The sequence below is a fragment of the Apaloderma vittatum genome, unplaced genomic scaffold (genome assembly GCF_000703405.1).
Source record: "Apaloderma vittatum isolate BGI_N311 unplaced genomic scaffold, ASM70340v1 scaffold13806, whole genome shotgun sequence".
NCBI classification, from domain to species: domain Eukaryota; kingdom Metazoa; phylum Chordata; class Aves; order Trogoniformes; family Trogonidae; genus Apaloderma; species Apaloderma vittatum.
Genome location: NW_009722355.1, coordinates 9,591 through 28,319, shown reverse-complemented (window position 1 = coordinate 28,319; position 18,729 = coordinate 9,591). Strand labels below are relative to the sequence as shown.

Below are 18,729 nucleotides of genomic sequence, written 5' to 3'. Positions count from 1 at the left end.
CTGCTGGAATTGAAACTGCTGCTCTGCTCCTGCAAGCACAGGAGAGCTCTTTGAGCTTTGCTGTTCAACCTAAGGACTGGGGAGAATTGAGTGCAGGGGCAATGCAGTCTGCCAGAACAAAGGTTGATTTCAAACCCATTGGAGACATTAGCATGGTGAATAACTCAGTACAGGTACTTCCCATGCTGATGCATTTACCCACATGTAAATGTCAGGGGTAATAAATAACTAGTCATCCAGTAAAGCAACGAGGCTAATAAGCAGGATTTCTGGATTAATTTAGCACTGCCATGTGTGGCTTTGAGCATTTCACATAAACCAGAGCGTCTCCTGGGATGCCAACACTGTTGTGTGTCTCTCTTCAGGGGCTGACGCTGCCCTCACAGCACAGAGAGGGCTGGCCAGTTGCACTGCCAGGGGAATGTGCAGAGCACAATGCTCACACCCCGGCGTTTCTACAGCCCAGAGCAAGGACTTAGGCCAGCGCACGTGTCAAAATAAACAACCCACCCTCCAGCCTCAGGGACATCCTGCTCCTGCAGCATCATGGCTGATAGCAATGAGAGCTCAGAAATCTCATCAACAGGGAAAAGTGAGAGAGATTGGCAGTGATTAACTGAAGCATTTCCCACCAGGAGCTGTTTGATTGCACCTCTTGACCTGCTCTTTTTCCTCCCCCTCCAGCAAAGCCCTCACCTCCGAAGCAGCTGGTGGTTTCCATGTCTGCATCTGAGGAGCTCTATGTGGCATGGAGCCCACCGGGTGGTAAAACGCCACCCCAGTGCCTGGAGTACGAGGTTCAGCTGGCAGAAGATCAGGGGGAGGCCAAGGTTGCCTGGGCGGTAGGGACACCACACACCATGCCGTAGGGCGGGGAAGGGGCAGGGGAGCCCTGCCTGATGGCCGGCAATGGGGAGGCACACTGGGTAATTGGGTTTGTGGATGGCATGTGAGCTATCCTATGTATGGACTGTGCAGGGATGTTAACTGGTGCTGCTGGTGGAAAGTGCTTACTGGCTGCTCCATTGCACGTGTTCCTACTTAACACCCTGACCTCCAGCTGCAGCGTTTGCTGTAGCAATAACAGATCGCAGCACAAGTAAGTCTCTGAGCAATTGCTTGCTCGGACCTTCTGCCTGTTATCTCAGAAAGCTGTCATTATGGAAATTGAAAGGTTGTGGTTTGTTTTCTTGATTATGGTAGCACAGCTTGGTCCAATGAAATTATAATTCTATTCTCTCTGAAGAAGTGGTCTAGGACACAACACATCTTTTATGCATGATGATTTTTCCTTGTGGGTTATCCAGATGCAGTTCTGATAGCAAAAATAGTAAGAACTAATCAATTGTGGGGAACATCTGAAAGATATTTTCTTCTTTAATTGCTGTATTCTACATATAAGTCTTCTTAGATAATTTAATGAAAGATTCCATACATGAACAGACATAAATGGCAACATACATGATTATGCTTCCCAGAATGTACGTATTTTCAGTAGATTCATCTCCATGATCATCTTATTTGCATTAGGTGGTCCAAAACTATTATGAAATCATTTAAAACTGCCAAAATGTAATCCAAGGGTTTGCAGAACCTGCAGAGTATATTCAGAAACATCAGGTCATGTCAGAGAGCTACTAGTGATGGCACGTAATTCTTTGACATTTGTTCTCTCTGTTTTGTTTCTCAGTCTGTGTCAACTCAAATGGAGACAGCTTTAACGATTCCCAGAACAAATCAAAGCCACATTTCCTGTGTTCGGGTCAGGGGGCGAACAAATATTTTCTGTGCTGACCAGGGCTTTTGGAGTGAATGGACACAGGAATGTTTCTCTGGTAAGGAAGGCAAAGTAGCCACTGTTTCTTTTACATCCCTTATAAAGCCTGTCTGGGACCAGGCACTTAGGGCTGCCGTGGGCACCTGCTAGTGTTCAGCACTGGAGCTGCGATCCTGGTTTAGTTACACCCTCAACCTACTCCAGCACAGCCATTCCTACAGCATTGCCTCTCCAGTGCACTTAGCACACAAGCCCCAAAATATTAATGTCTGTGCACCAGCACCTTTCCCCACTGCACAGGCACACCCGTGATGGGGGTGTGACTGTTTTGCAAGAGAGGGCACATGCTTCACAGGGCATCCTCCTGACTGTCCCACACCATGGTTTAGCTGCTTTGCATCCCATAGGCTCTACAGGACTGTCCCTATGTGCAATGGCTCTGCTGCAAGATGCAGAAGGCAGGGAAGAGGCACATATTGGTGGGTATACATATGCAGGACATATGTTACCCTGAAGGAGTATACAGTAACACATACCTGGCATATATCCACAGTAAACAAAGAAGCAAATGTGGAGTAACAAACCTGGACACATTGAGTTTGCATCTAAACCCAAGTTTGTAAGAGGTAGTATGACCCATTCTGGAAGCTAGCACTTTCTTATTTGCTGTCATTTATCTTTTCAGTGTCCAGAAAAGAGGACAAGCAGCTGTTTGTCCTTGCTGCAGTCATTCTGAGTTTGTCAAGTAGCCTCATAATATTTATATTGATTGGCCAGTGCAAGAAAAGGTAAGCACCAAGGCAGTCTATCTGTACAGCATGCTTTTGTGTAGGTGTTTCAGACTACAGTTATAAATGAAAAAAAGGTATTAAATACTAAGAGCCAAACATCTTAAGATTGGACACCAAGCAACAGTTTATTTTCAGGAAACAATCTTGTAAGGTTGGCCGTTTCTGATATGAAATGACTTATGACAATCAAAATCCTACTCACACAAGCCTAGACTGCTGTCAAACGCAGCAAAGTTTTTTGCATGCACAGAAGCATAAATAATGCTATTATCTTGTCCCAAACTACTCAGACAGCCCATATCCAAATTACTGGTACTGATGACACTTTCTTCAGGCCTAAAAGATCACTTTAAGAGAACTGGTCCCTGTTACTGAAAACTGTTATCTTTTCCTTATGGCCACATAGTGCAAGCAAGTCCGTAGCTTTTCTATTATGTCTTTTAAGGCATCAGTGATGAGAGAGAACTGGCCACAGAAACACCTTCATGTTGTCCTCAGAGATGAACCCCTATTTGGTAGTCTGAGGCACATACTCCTTCATCTTCCTTTGTCTCCACCTTTCAAATGTTTTGGTTCATGAAATTTGAACAAAGTGTAGATACTAGCAAAAAAACTGTGGAAAGCAAATGTTTCCCACATTGCCACTGGGATGTGGCAATGTGTGATGGGGATGCTATAGTGTGTCTGTGTGTAGTGTGTGCTGTGGGAATAATAGCATGTGCCCATTTCAGATCCCCATCAGGAAAGCCATTGCGTGCATCGGTGGGATGCTAACTCTGCTTGAGACTGCCGTTCCACGTGTGTTTGATGGATTGCTCTTACAACATCATCCCAAGGACAGCTGAGAAGTCCTGAACTTTCTATAGCCCATGTGGGTCTTCCCTTCCTGCTGCCATTGGTGAGACTGGTCATTGCAATTCAGATCCTCAAGGGGCCCAGGAAAACATTGGAGGATTTTGAAACTGACTCTGGAGCAAGATGTTTCTAATAACAGGACAAGGGAGAAGAAGGAAGCAGTAGAAACTGGCATGAATAAAGATAATACATTGATGTGTGAGTTTGCTTTATTTTTTTAAAGAAGTTTAGAAATCTGTGAACAGGATACCCACTGAAGAGCAACATCTCACCCACAATGCTAGATACAAACGCCTGCTTCAAGCCACTGTACCCCACCTCACTGTCACCACATCTTCCTAGTCCCCAAAGACACGACCTGCTGAGTCCATCTAAATGCTGAACATGGGCCACTTGAGCTATGTATTTCATTAGCTGATATGCCTTATCCTTTGCAAAACTGAAATGGGGAGACCTTGAGAGAAACTTTTGCTGTAAAAAGGCATGATCACAGCTACTGCCAAGGACAGGTGTTTTGGATAAGTGAGGGTTACTCTTGCAAAGGCACTATGAAAACTTGTCGAGGGAGTCAGAGCTGGTACCAGAATTCAGTGAAGCACCCAAGATGCATTTCAATACCATGTGTTCAGCTGATGAATTTGCTGATGATTTTTCAGGAACCATTCCTTATAATGATGATTAAAAAATATAGTAAGATCAACACCAGATGAGACACTGTCCTTCAAGCCTATTCCGGTTTTCTTTTGGTCAAAGAACTAACCATCTCAAACCCAGAGGTTTAGTGTGTTTTCATTTAATCTGAACAACCCAGAAAATGTTTTCTTGCAGGAGCATTTCTTCAGAATGGGAGTTTCCAGTGAACAGTGTAGGCTCTGAGAGAAAAATCAAGTTTGCATCAGTCAGCCATGCTAATCCAATCAGGCACAAAACAGCACAGCAAGTACTGCCTTACACATCCAACTGCAAAATTATTCAATCACTATCAGCTGCTTCCACTGCTAAATGGGCAACAAACCAATGTTATTTGGGGAGCAACCAAAGGAGGAAAGCACCAGAAAAAAATTAAAAATAGTCTATGCACAGATTGGAGCAGAAATGAAGTTTCCTGTGTGTTGTTATTTTGATGAGACACAGCCTCTATCTCTGCTGTCTCCTGGAACTTCTGGACAGTCATCACGAGGTGGCTTTATGTTTAAAAATACCATGACCATTCAATGAGCATTGAAATACTGTGTTTTACCTTGATGAATGCAACACATTAGAATTGGAGAAGGGAGCTAGACTTGTAAGGCACTGACTAATCTAACAGAGAAGACGAAAGGAACCATGAGAGAGGGAAGGACACAGGCATAAAGCTGGCTTGGCTGAGAAGCAGCCCCCAGCCCCAGCTCTCAGAGACCTGGCCTGTAGACATCTCCAAAACATGATCATCAGACCAAGTCAAGAGAGTGCATGATTCCTGCAACAAGTCAGATGCTGGAGGCTCAGGACAGCATTTCCTCCTGGGTGTGATGGGGGAGAGCAGTTCTTTGCTGCAGAGTCCCCTTCCTTCTCTCTCTGGTCTCCAGCAGCAACAAGGCGCCACCTCTGGCTTGCAAATATTCTACTCTGATTTGCTCTGAAGGCAGAGCTGCACGCACCTCCCTGCAGAGTGATGGGCCATTACGGCAGAATCTCCTGCTCTACAAGACCAGGATGAGCAGAGATGCTCAGCCAAGCTCATTCTAGGTTTTTTTGGGTACTTTCAGGAGCTAGAGGACTTTGGCACATCCAGGTAGCATTTGGGTTATGGGTTTTCAGGTCTGCCACCAGGGCAGTAGTTACTGCACTAATAATGTTTAAAACAAGAAAAAGCACCAGAGAACACTGGAAAAAGTCCCACTGAGACATAGAAATAAGTTCTGCTAGGCCTCTGATTTTCTGCTAGCCTCTTAAGCAGTTTGAATGTCTAAAAACATGAGTGCATTTGTGAACCTCCCACTATGCTGCCTTGCATACACCTGACGTGACCTCAGACACTTAATCATGCGGGAACTCTGGGCGCAGGCATCTGGAGTGGGCCAAATGGTGTGGCAACCTGGACCTTCTAGATGGGTTTAAGCTCAGTTAAAGTTTCTAGTCTAATTTTGACCAGAAAGAGGTAAGAAGGGAAAAAGAACAGACGAAGCTAGAGCTCACCCCAAGAAAGATCAGAGCTATTTCAGTAACAACAAAATAGAAAAGTGAGGCTGAAGCTGCCTAGAAACCTGCTTAGTAACAGAGTGATAAATTAGGTACATCTACTTATGGTATCTGTATGCTGCAGCTTTACAGAGGTGTTTAGGTAAGAGAAGCTGGGCTTGGCCCTGGCTCAGGGCCCCCCAGTCACTGAACCCATCCCTGCAGAAGATCCTCGCTGTAACAGTGGCAAGACACTCCCCACTTGCTTTCTTACAGCATCACATCTGCAGCACGTACAAAATTTAATCCTTATAGGTGGCCAGCTGCTAGGCCTTCCTAGCATCTTGAACCTTGCTAGAATTTCAGTAGTATGCTTTTTTTCCCCCATATTTATAGAATTACACTAATTATGTATTTCTTTTACACAGTATTTGCATTATAGTGGTTTAATTCTTTTGCTGTAGTCCATAATTAATATTTTCAGTAAAGGGCTTTCAAAACCTCTCCTTTGGCATATTCTGCTCTCATTGTTCCCAGCTCATTTCTGAATTCCCTGGTGTTTTTATCATCTTAGCCCAACATTTCTAGTGAGGCATGTCTTTGCCAAACATACTAAGACAACACCTTTGCCTACCTTGATTTAGGTCTTTTTTCTGCCTTTGACTGATGAAGTCTTAGAGCCATTGTTGAAGAATAAAAAACAACCTTTCCTATAGATTTTTTTTTTCTGTAGAGAGCGTCAATACTTGTCAAGCACATGAAAGTATGATACTATGCATGCTGCAGGGAAATGTAAAATCAATTTGCATCTGTAATATTCTAACTGCTTTTGGGAAGTAAGAAAACAGGAAAGGCAAATGCCAAGGTCTCTGAACTCACAAAATTGCCCTCCTTCTCTCACTGAGGTCTATTTTCAAGCTGCCAACACGAGAATAATTTGAAAAGCAGTTTACCTTATGATCTCCTGCTTCCTCATTAACCATCCTCATATTGTTTTCATTTTTCTGACTGGCCTCTGAATACAAGACTTTGCAGTGCTTCAGCCACTATAACCTGCCAATGGCTAAAAGACTTAAAGCAATCTGTCATCCTTCACGGGCTCCTTACTCCTCTCACATTTGAGGAAATGGAAGGTAGAAGTTGTATCTCATCGGATGAGGCATCTCTGCTTTAGTTTCCAATTTCGTACAGGCGCTAGAAACTCCGTGGCCACTGGGTGTCAGCATCTGTGCTTGGACACAAAGGAGGAGGAAATCGGGTGCAGCATCGCTTCTGCCAGAATTCGGCATTTAGCGCGTGAAAATTAAATAGAGGGGACAATGGCTCTCTCACTGTAAGGTAGATGAGTGTTCTTGGTTTTGTACTGCTAAGTGGAGAAGTGTCACACCTTCACTCCATCGTTCATCACCAGGCTGACCGTGGGGTGACATCACATCTTGTGCCTCACAGCATCATGACCACAGCCCAGCGCTGCTGCAGAGGGTGGAGCTGTGTCTCCCATGCAATGTGCCAGCTAAAACCATCCTCTGCCCCTGGCCTCCCTCCCACGCTGGTGCTGCAGAGCACCCACAGAAATACCTCATGGGCTCAAGCTGGAGGCTCGGCCAAGCAGGGACTGTGCTCCACTGTAGGTCCCTGCCTCAGTCTGGTGTCCCCGAGCCACCGTGGGTCTCAGCACTCATCCCGGAGTCTCCACAGTTCTCAGCACCCATCCTCACGCTCTAGGGAGTACCTAGATCTTGAAAGGATGTAAAGAGGCAAAGTCCTTCTGGCTTCAGCTTCCAGATGTTGAGATTTTGGGAGTGCAGGAACTAAGGATATAATCTAAAATCTAAAGAGTTTCATGGGCCACAGCATGTTTGCAGCTCACTGCCTTGTGCGGCAGGGTGCATCTGAGAGCACTGTCAAGCTGAATTTTCTCAGGAGGTTCTGTGGTTCTCATAGCTTCAAGGCAAACAAGTACAGCTGATGCATGTGCTTAACAAAACAAATTGAGGCAACATATTGTGGCTGAGCTGTCTGAACAGCTGAAACAGTTATGCAAGCTGTCTATGTGAAGATCCTCTTTCTGGAGTTCAGAGAGATAAAACAACCAGCTGAGAAACGAGAGGCACTGCAAGGTTTGCACCAAAACCAAATATTTGTCTCTCTGCCATCCTGGTCTGCTTGCCTCTTGTACAGGATCCCAATCCAGATACACCACAGGACTGTTCTGCTCAGGAAATAAAATACAATTTCAGCAAGTGTTACACCACCAGACACACTGAAAAAAAACCAAAAGAAAAAACCACCTAATGTAAAAATCCTAAAGATGGTCTTGACATTTCCTTTTCTGATGGCTCTGCCCAGGAAAAAACCTCAGTGTTCAAGCAAGTCTTACTCCATGGAGAGCTAAGTGCAGGTTCATCCTAAGCATGTGGGCATGACAGGCATGGTGGCAGCCCTGCTACAGTCCACAACGATGCTCTCATCACTGAATGAGGAGAGCCTGGGCATCACCTCTGCCTTCTCTGAGATACTGAATTAGGCTGCCTTTGCAGCCACCCCAAGTTCCTGCAGCTGCAGTGGGGGGATTTGAGCCATGCTCATCAGTGAACATCCATAAACTATGATTTTAGTTCCTTGCCTGGGAAGCTGTGAATGGAGGTGGTAAAGCTGCAAGTTCCCACTCTGACTTTGTTACCCAAACATCCTTTGCAACGTCACAGGGTCTGACCACAGAGCTGGGGCCACCCAGGGCACCTGGGAGAGCCACTGTGCCACTGAGAGGTCCTCATCTGATGCATAAAGCCCAGGAGAGGGTAGTCCTTGCCTTTCATGTGATGATATTCCAGCTCCTAACTGAACTGGAAATATGTTGCAACCTTTGTGACTTTCAAATTGATTTTGGCTGGTAGCTGCCCAGAAGTTTGTGCCCATGCTGCCAATTGATTTAGAAACACTCACACCGAGAAAACAATAACTGCTGCCTGCCAGGTTCAGCTGAGTCCACTTTTAACAACAGAGAGCTTAAAAGGCCAACAACACAATTTATTTTACTGAAGCAAAAGCATGAATTTCTGGCTGCACAGCTGGAAATGCGGTGACAAAGAAAAGCATTAAAAAAGTCAGAGTGCAAGCATAAAGCAGGCTCTTAGCCCTTAAAGATGTTCACCAGCATTTTCTCAACTACATCAGCTAACGGCAGCCCGACAGGACATTACCTCAACGCTGCGGCTCTCCAGAGCAGACTGAGACTGGCTCCAATGATACTCTATGTCCGTGAAAATGCTGTTGTGAATAAATAAAACTTAACGTGACTCCATGCAGTCAGGCTTGGGCTAGCCAAGCTGCTTTATTCTAGTTGCTTCTGAGAATGAAAACAAAATATTGCTTCATACAATTTGAGACTAGCTCAGGGCTGGGTACAAACAGCCTTCACAATCCCTTGACTTCATGTTGTCCTACTTGTGGGAGATGCACTGACTTGGCATGGCCTCGCCCGTCTTCCTCCAAAATTGTGGAATTTTTCATAGCTCTGCTATTACTTGGAAGGACAGTAGCACAAAAATAGTGTTCTTGTCAAGATCTTTTTTCCTCCCATACTTTGGGACGTGTCACCAGGGAAGTCAGAGGGTGCTGTCACGCAGATGGCTGCCTTGGCACCGCATCTCTGTCAGCCAGGGTGCTGAGGACATAAGGGCTGAGCTGGGTCTTCTCACTGTAGTCCTGTAGCATAAATTCCTGTGTGAATGCAAGAGCTGAGCCCTCAATAGCTTTTTGGTTGTTATTACTGCTGCCTCATCAGAAAGTGCAGTCCCAGACCTGGAATACTGCACTTGTCAAAAACCTGCTTCTAATTCACAGTTTATTTTTAGTCCTTTTGGTACACTAATGTTTTCCTCTAGCCAGAATAGCCCCTCTCTCTCCTTAGTCAGAACAAGCACTTCCTGATGTCATGGTGGAGAGCTTTCTTCACCCAGCTTTGGCTGCTAGAAGGAGCAAGCCAAGCTTTCTACTCTCTTCTCATTAAAAGGGCTCTCTATGTCCCTGCCTGGACTTGTGTCCCCTCACTGTGCGCTTACCAGGGCTTCTGCTCAGGCTCAACACACAGCCATGTCTATTTTTTAAAGCAGAAGTGCCAACTAGCTAGCTCCAGTGCAACAGGCAATTGCATTCATTTACCCTCAAGGAGTAAAGATCTGACTGAGGAAAAACGTGGTTTATTCACCATGCTTTCCTGTATCACCTGCTTTTTTTGCATGGAGTCAGTAATGCATCCCACCACTTTGTTAAATGCCATTGTAGGACAGCCTGGTAGAGGATGCAGGTGGCTTTCTCTTCAGCAACACCTAGAAAAGGTGCAAGATAGACCAAATGCTCATTTGAGGGTTAGCGCACCTGAGTGCCAGCTTTGTGGCTACACTGCAAAAAGGAAGGGGAGTACTTAGCTGACGGGTCTAAATTTTGCCATGGCTTCACAGATGAGTCCCTGAGACCTCCTCTCTGAAGGCATTTTGGGATGTGATCTATTGGTACCTATAGGGAAGGGACTCTCAACGTATCTGAGAACTCTGCTGGGCATTTGCACTTACCTGTTCTTTGAGAAGCATCGTGATCTTTGGGAAGTGTGTGCTCCGCTGGGGGGCGGCACTGAAGTCTTCCTCCCCAGAAAGCTGAAGAAGAGCTGCTCAGAGAAAGGTCGCTCAGAGAAAAGGATCCTGATGAAAATCTTCAATGGCTTTGGCAAGCATCCGTCACCAGCATCCCCCTGTTCTTCTGCAGGAGGAGACACTAACATCAGAAGTGCACACAGCTGTAAAACTGCTCTAAATTTTAATGTACGCAACCAGGCAGTGGTCTAACAGGCACCATCCTACAGATTGTTTTTAGTGTATCAGCAATTTAAATAACTCAGAATGCTACAATTAGATCCTATTAAAAACATACATTGGATAATTGGGCTGTATTTTAATTAAACATTAAATTATCCAATTTGTTGAACTAATTACAATTCAAGCACAGGGAAGTTCAGAGCAGTGGATTTAACATGCCCCTGTGTGATGCTGCACAATTTATTTTTCAAGTCATCTAACACCTAAGTGTTGGCAACCCACTGGAGTGACAAAGCAGCAGCCACGGTCCCAGGAAACTGCTGGGTAAGTTGTATTTATATGTTAAGAGATCCTTCGCTTTTTGGGGAAGCCAAACATAAGGCAACTTCCATGAGTGATGCAACACATAACAAGGATTACTTCATGGTCTCAATTTTTCACAATATTTTTTCACCAACTGGCTGCTTTAGCGGTCCCTATAATTCTCTTACTTTCACCACCTCAGAGCAATGAGAGTTATTGTATTACTTCTAGGCACTTATCCACTTGCTAGCCCCCTCCCCAAATCTTTCAGGCTGTGGGCTGGGAGGCCCCGCTTTTGCAACCTGTTCTGCAGTTGCACTGCTCAGTACAGAGTGGAGTAAATCCTGCCGGGCAGCGTGCCAGGACATGTTGTGTCAGGTCCTAAAACAAGCACCCTCCCAGAGGGAGCGCACAGGGGGGCTGCTGGGAGTAGCGTGCAGCTCAGGGCACCCTGCCCTGCCGGACTCCTTCCCCGTGTGCTGACACACTCTCCTGCCATCAGCAGAACCCATGATTTAGGACAATTTTAAGCAAATGTTTTCAGTGTGTAGCGCATGTACTTTAGTGTTTGTTAAAGATCTTCTCGTGTGGTTCTTTAATTGGCAAGTGTGCCTTGCTGTGCTGATTTTCTGTGTCTATATATGAGACTAAAATCACTCACCTGAAGACTCTCCATCTCAATGTTGTTATGGGATTGCAGCACCCCTGCACAACCGAAAGGGAATGATAAAACACACAGATATTTTGTCGACTTCTGACAGCTTCAGAGCACAAGTTTCAGTATGGGTAAAAGAAAACAAGCAGAAGACCTGAGACTTAAAGAAAAATGAGCAAGAGGCGGAACAGTCAATAACAATTTACAGACTAAAATGAAAAAATAAAAGCATTTTTTGTTACATGCACCCCCACCATTACATTAGCACTGTAATAGCCCACATTTCAGTGACACCTACAGCTGCATTTGATCTCCCCATCACAGATTTCCTCCCCAGCTGTTCAGCTATTCCCATTTTTTCCAGGGAAGACTGAAGTGTGATGACTTGCCCTGTTGCTCCCTGGGGACTCTGGGATATGTGTGTTCACGGGTGCAGACATGGGCATACATCTGTCCATCTCTCCTTTTCTGCTGCACCTGCCCAAGGCTTGGCGGTCTTTGTATGCTTTTTCCCAGGAAAAAGCTTCCAATGCCTTTTCTATCTCAGTTTGAAATGGAGACAAAGCCAACTCCAGTTCTTGGCTTGGCATGTAGCTGTGTTAACGATACTGTGACCCAGGGAGGAAACCCATCCAAGAGACATCTGCATCTTTATCACATGATGGATGCTGCTTTTAGAATGCCAGATTAGCATAATTTGTCTGCAGGAATATCAGACAGTCTTCATTAGCTCAAAGCTAAAAAATATTTCTGAACAGCTGCTTCTGTTTTTGCTTTTATTCTTTAAAATACGTTTTTCCTTTAGAATCTGGGTCTTTACATCCAGGACCCTTCTGGGCTCCAGCACATCAGATAACTCCAGTCAGCCTGCAGACTTGGAAGGGAAGAGCACTGGCCATGCTTCACACCAGTGATGAACCTTTTTGTAGGGCTGTTCAGAAGGAAGGCACAATGGTTGACATGAGTGTTTCTGTAGAGAAAAAGGCACTAACCACATTGTTCACACTGACTACTTGTACATCGCTTAATATTAGCATCTTTAAATTATCACTCAGATAAAAACCATTGCTGACTCACAAGTCATTAAAACAAGGAGAGCCATGCTGAGGTGGAGTGCCTTGAGGCTCCTCAGTGTTGGTTCTGAACTATATTGCCTCCCAAATGCCACAGTCTCTGGGTAGCTGCTCTTATGTTCAGAGAGCACAGCACTGAAGGAGCAGGCCCTTGTCCTCAAATGACTGCCTCTAAGTCCCTCAGAGGTCCCCAAACCCACCACGACTGACTCCATGGATACTATGCCCCAGACTTGGCTGTGTGGAGCAACATATTGCAGATGCAGATGGGCCAGCTCATGTCTGGAAGCCAGGTTGCCCAGCCACAAGGCTTTGTACCTGAGCAAACGTGACCAGCCTTGCTTCTGGCCTCTGCTGGGGAGGGCTGTTAACACCTACAGCTCAGGAAGGCTCCCTGGTGCGGTCAAACTGAGTAGTCTGTTTGCTGGGTTGGAGCCTCTGCGTGCACACTCAGTCTTGCCCAAATCTGGTTTGGGAAATACAGCAACTAACACATTTCAGCCTGGAGCACCATTTCCAAGGAACTGTTTTGACTTGTTGAGTCTAAACTCAGAACAGAACACCACCACACACACTGTTCATAAGTCAAAACCATACCTGAGCCAAGGTTTGAGGACTCACACAAACTTCCAGTGGGCACTCCCACCAGTAACCCCAGGACAGGGTTTCTTGTGGCATCACCATGGTTAATGACTACAGCTCAGGAGAAGCAAAGCTGCTGTGGGGACAACCTGACTTTGGTTAAGTTGCAGAGAACTAAATTCATTCTTCAAATTGAGGTAATTTAAAATAAAATTGATTTTTAACAGTTATTCCTGGAGGAAGCAAGGAGAAGAGGGGGAATAGTTTATCATCATCTTCATATTTAACAAGTTTTCGGGTTGCAAATCTTGGAATATCTGCTAACACTAACTTCTATGATTAAACAGTTGTAGACCATACCTCAAGCGTGGGAGGAGAAAGTTATCCCTATCTTCATTTTTTTGTAGTTTTGTTTTTTGGTCAGGACATGTTTTTCACTCAGGAAAAATTTTAACTGGGAACAGATGAAAGAGAGGGCATGTTCATTTATTTATTTTCTGACAGTCCATGAGAAAAGTGAAGAGTGATTAAACCAACAAACTTGCTTTAATAAATTAATAGCAGCATCACAAAACCCTGATGCGAATGACCCAAAGGAATTTGGGTAAGTGACAGTATTTAACTATTCACAAAAATGTTATCACCTGCTGGCTGGGAGAGAGCACAGGTGCTATAAGACAGTTCCCTTGTCTGTTTATCTAAACAAGTGATGTCCATCAGAACACATCCAGCTGAATAGCCACAGTCGACATATTTACAGTTCTGATGCTGAATTTTTAAAAAACATTTATAAAAATTCTGTAAATTCTCTATTTAGTTCCCATTATTTACATCCAAATATAGTAGGTTCCCTTTTTGTCCATACAACAGAACTGGCAAGGATAAGACATGAAGACTCCTATGCGAAGAAAATGCCTGAGTGTGGACTTACACTGACTTTGAGGATGCTGTGGAAAATGAGCTATTCACATATGACCTATTCACACATTGGTAGAAGTTACTGTAATTCAACTTATTGCTAAACGCTTTCAAAGTCTGTAGTTGGCTTTTAAATACATGTACATGCATATATATATGTATATATATATGTATGCACTCACACACATAGATATATAGGGAGATATATATATATATACATACACACACATATACCTGTTTGGAAAAGATGTGCTGTGAATTCACCCAAGGAAAAAAAGAGCATAAAAGGAATGTGATCTTTCTAATTCAAATCTGACTCAGCAAAGGGCAGTCACTGAAGGCACAAGTTTGTGTCTCTGGCCAGTCCTTTTCCTACCGGTTCCCAGACCTTTTTGGAGTGGCAAGTGGATGTGCAAGCATTCAAGTCCACGGTGGAATCAAGAGGCTGGTGCATGGTGCATCTCTACTGCCTTTTGAAAGCAGTAAGTTCTGCTCCACACAGGGGGCTTCCTTGCCTGCCTGCATGGAAGTACTATGGATTTTTCCTGGGAGGGGATGAAGGAGAAGAGAGGACCATCAACTCCGCAGCATCAAGCTGGGAGCAACCCAGCAGCAGATGCAAACCCATATCTTGTATTTCAATCATGGCCTCAGCGAGGTTGTTGCTGTACACAGCAATGCAACAGCACAGTATTATACTAAAGCACTAGTAGAATTTTCCATTTCTTCTACAAGTTAATATCGGTGGGATGAACATGCCAAGCTTAGAGTATAAGCAGTTCATGTTAGTAAAATGTAATTTATCCACATCTAGTGTAAGCCTTTCTGTTCTGAAGATTTTTTATAGCTAGAGGCTGTCAGTAATGTTAAATGCATCCATGCCAGATCGGCACTGCAGCATTTATGTATTAGTTGATGAAGATGTAAAAACCTCAGGGTTAGACAATACTCTACACAAGGAAAATTGCATGAGAGGCATAACCTCTGAGGCACAGTGCCAGAAAGGCACGATGCCTTGTAGAGTTTGTCTACACAGAAACACAGAGGAAAATTAATTCAAATTATACATGGTGTGAATTAAAAGTAGATTACTTAAACTACATTGAATCCCAGTGTGAATGCTTTCATTAGGTGTAAGTGATGTTAATATGATATGCTATAATTTACATTTTGAATGAAATAGAATAAATCAAATTTAAAAGTTAATCCAGAATAATCTTCCATGTAGGCTAGCTCCAGGTCTGCTTCCTTCCTGTCTCTGATCATCGTCTGATTTTCAGCCATTTCACCAGCAAATTATTCTAATCACATACTTTGTCTAGCTCACCCCCTCCAGAGACAGGAGAAATTACCAGAGACCCTTGTTTACACCTATCTCTGAGCAACCCCCAGGGAGGTGTATCCTGCACCCCACAGCCTGACCCTGACCGGCACCACGTGCGCAGCTGCTTTGCTTCTACACCTAAAGCAGTGTTTTGTCACCAGCACTGCAACCCCTGGGAATATGAAAAATAAAAGCAAATGCTAAACAAGCTGTGAAATAAATGGATGTGAGGACCAAGAAGACAAGAGCTCTTACAAAGCCAGAGCACTCTTCTCCGGGTCAGCCAAAACCCTGATCATCCAAGCAGTCTATGACAGCAGCGCCATTCACACTGAGCACAGCTTGCTCCATCCCAAAGCTGATTATCTGTAAGATCAAAGGAGGGATTTTCATAAATCTGAGGCCCTCCATTTATAAAATGGTTGAAGCAGATAGCTGGGGCTCACTCTATTTCTCATGCTTCTGTTTCTCATGGTCCCAGCCAGGTTCGCAAAGCCACACCAGAACTGCATTCCCCACCTTTCTCAAGGGAAGCAGAGTCCCCTAGGAAACAGAAGGAAAACAGCAGGATTGGAGAGGGAGTGAAAATTTAACAGAGGTCCCTTGAAGTGCAAGGCTGCCCAGTACAGCAGTGAGCCACTACCTGTAACAGGACGTGTCTGGTCAGGGGCCCGCACAGTCGCTATGCTTACATGATGTCTTTCTGCCAGGTTTCTGTACAGTCGTTACACGGCACAAATAGGGGTGAGGATTTAAAGTATATATTTACTGTCAACTTGAAAAAGAAAGTTATACTGACCAAGTCTAATAGCATGTATTTGATATATAACTATTAACGTGCCATTCTGGACTCCAGCAAATGCCACCTGAGATAAATATTCAGCATTTTTGTTCATGCACTGGAAGAAGAATTCAAACATTTTGCCCATGACATATGCAAAGTAACTAATAGTTCTGATCTAGTATTAACAGTAAATATAGAACCTTAAACTTCACTGCAGTATATTAATATATATGATCTTAAGTACTGGACTGCAAAGACAACTCTTTTCTTAAAAAAAAAAAGAAAAAAGCTTTGTTCAGAACGCAATATTTACATCATCCTTTGACCGACACTTACATTTTTACACAATATATTTTGGCTACAGATACACCGTAGCGAAAGGCTGGAGAGCCACCTTTACACACAGCTCACTCTTTCGCTTACAACATTACAGCTGTTTATGGAGACCTCTGAAGTCCCTGGTTGCATTGCAAGGCCCTCCTCAACTTCATCTAGTTCCATGCTAGTGAGTTCATTGCCATTTCGATAACTAGTTAAAGTCAGATCTTTCCCATATAAAGCTGTTGAAGCAACATTCAGACACTGATTCTGCCGCAGTGCTGATTTTTTACTGGTCTTGTACTGGCAACGGATGTAATTGGAAAAAGCCCTGCGGTATGTTTTATTGAAGAGTGTGTACACGAGAGGATTAATCCCAGAGCAAACATATCCCACCCAAACAAAGACATCAAGGAGTTCACTCAAAAGGTCTTTATCACAGGCTTCCTTGCAAAGGACAGACATGACATTAGTGATGAAAAATGGGCACCACATGATGAGGAACAAAAAGAAGACAATGCCCAGGACCTTGGAGGCTCTTCGTTCATTGTTGATGGACTGCATAGTTCCTTTCCGAAAAAGCACTGCTTCTTTATTCACAGGAGAGTTCAAGTGAGATGCCCCCTCGTGATTGTGAAGCATTGAAATGTTCTCTGTGTTGTTTTCCTTCTTGAGGCAGTTTACGCTGCTCCTCCTCTGCTTGGGCACCTCTCCACACATGAACACCGTTGCCTGTCTCTGCAGCACCTGAACAGTCAAGCAGTATGTGATCACCATGATGATGAGAGGGATGAAGAACGCCATGAACGATCCAATGAGGACAAAGTTCTCATCGTTGAGGACACAGGTCCCATTTATGAACACTCTGGAGTCATCCTGCAAACCAATGACTGGAATAGGCATAGATATCCCTAGGAGAATAAGACCAAAAAAGAGACTGTTACCTGGACAGATGGGGCTCCAGAGAGGCAGCAGAGATGATGCAGGTCCTGCATGCATTCAGCTCGCTGCCTAAAGCTGTTTGAAAGAGGAGTTACTGCTCCCAGATGGAAGGGAAAACCTCATGTAACAGCACTTCTGGGAACACTATTCCAAGGGTGAACACGCTCCAATGGGAACAACTGTAGCTTTGCTGTGTTCCACAGCTGACACAGCTAATGTGGTGTAACTCTTTTTAAAAGTTCTTTTTTAAAGTTCTTAATTGCGATTTGTAGGTGTAGAAAAGGCAATCATCACCTTGCTCTGCTGGTCACTCCACACCTGCCAGTCTCAGGGGTGTTTGAAATCATTGACATAGGGTAGATAGCAGCAAATTTTAGAGAGGAAATTTATCCAAATACGAAAGAATTACAGCTGTGAAGATTTAGAAGTAAGTTTCTGAAAGACATTAAAATAACCCTGATAGAAAAGTCACCACTTTTGCTATGGCATTATGGACACATGAAAGAAAAGCTCACGGCTTCCTGGGTCCTTCTCTACTATCTCAGTGCAAGTACATAGTGGTCTCTGTGAGCTCTTCCTGCCCAGGTATTTCATCCACAAGCAGTGTGAAACTGAGAAGTAGCACAGAGACAGTCTTGCTTGAATTTTTAGAGAAGGCAGTAACACAGTCAAATTAAAAATCTGTAGCATGCATCTGTCTGATTCCTATCTCTCTATCTTGAATACAGGGCTAAATACAGGAGAAACAGATAACATTAGAGTAGAAAAGGTGTAACTAAAATTTATAATCAGATTGACATGACAGTCTGAAATCAGAACTCCAGCTAGAAATCCTCCAGCTGAAAGGAAGGAAACTTTAAATGACTCAATTATAATATTAACTACAGCACAGCTTCCAGCTATCCCTAAGCACTGAGCAGATTACTAAGCCTCAGGAATCACTGCACTTGCCAAGGCACTTTCTCTTGTATCCTTGTGCATTACACTTTTTTGAGGCATGAACTTAATGGCAGACAAGTGAGATTAAGGATATTTTGGATCCTGTTTCCTCTTCAGCATCACCCAGGACAGCTTATTTGACCAGGATTTCAGGACATTAGGCCTTTCTGAAGCAGAAGCAGGAGTCCTGCATGGAGAATCTCTGCAGACGCCTATGTGTCCGTACTGTTTGGCACATGGACAGAGCAGACAACATGTCAAGTCTGGAGCACAACAGACAAGGCCTGCACATAGTCGCCCATGCCCATGGCTAGCCACTGGCCTGTTCCTTGCAGAGCGAAGAAATGAAGGAATGAAAGTGTTTTGAATCACTCTAATTCAGATGCATTCATTTAATGTCCTCCAATAATCTTTTCCTCTGAGGAATATATATCTGTATAGCTGCTCTATTCTACTTTGTGGAAGTCATCAGCAATTTACTGTGGGCACAGAAA

General features: G+C 44.2%; 2 protein-coding genes across 2 annotated transcripts in view; one reads left to right on the top strand and one right to left on the bottom strand.

The window, feature by feature from the left end:
* Nucleotides 1–3,342, top strand: part of IL13RA2 (interleukin 13 receptor, alpha 2) — a 12,849-nt gene extending 9,507 nt beyond the window's left edge. Inside the window, exons 6-9 of the mRNA XM_009871750.1 lie at nucleotides 685–842; nucleotides 1,691–1,835; nucleotides 2,463–2,565; nucleotides 3,300–3,342. Of these exons, the coding sequence (XP_009870052.1) occupies nucleotides 685–842; nucleotides 1,691–1,835; nucleotides 2,463–2,565; nucleotides 3,300–3,342 (449 nt within the window). The remainder of the gene's footprint in view (nucleotides 1–684; nucleotides 843–1,690; nucleotides 1,836–2,462; nucleotides 2,566–3,299) is intronic.
* A 12,663-nt stretch (nucleotides 3,343–16,005) lies between these two features.
* On the bottom strand, nucleotides 16,006–17,353 carry LOC104275715 (5-hydroxytryptamine receptor 2C-like). Its single transcript, XM_009871749.1, has one exon. The coding sequence runs from the start codon at nucleotides 17,351–17,353 to the stop codon at nucleotides 16,433–16,435; it is 921 nt and encodes a 306-aa protein (XP_009870051.1). The 3' UTR covers nucleotides 16,006–16,432.
* Between the last annotated feature and the right edge of the window lie 1,376 nt (nucleotides 17,354–18,729).

What these genes read in the sequence shown, in the direction of transcription:
- LOC104275715 (XM_009871749.1), bottom strand. Translation starts at nt 17,353, where the DNA reads ATGCATGCAGGACCTGCATCATCTCTGCTGCCTCTCTGGAGCCCCATC.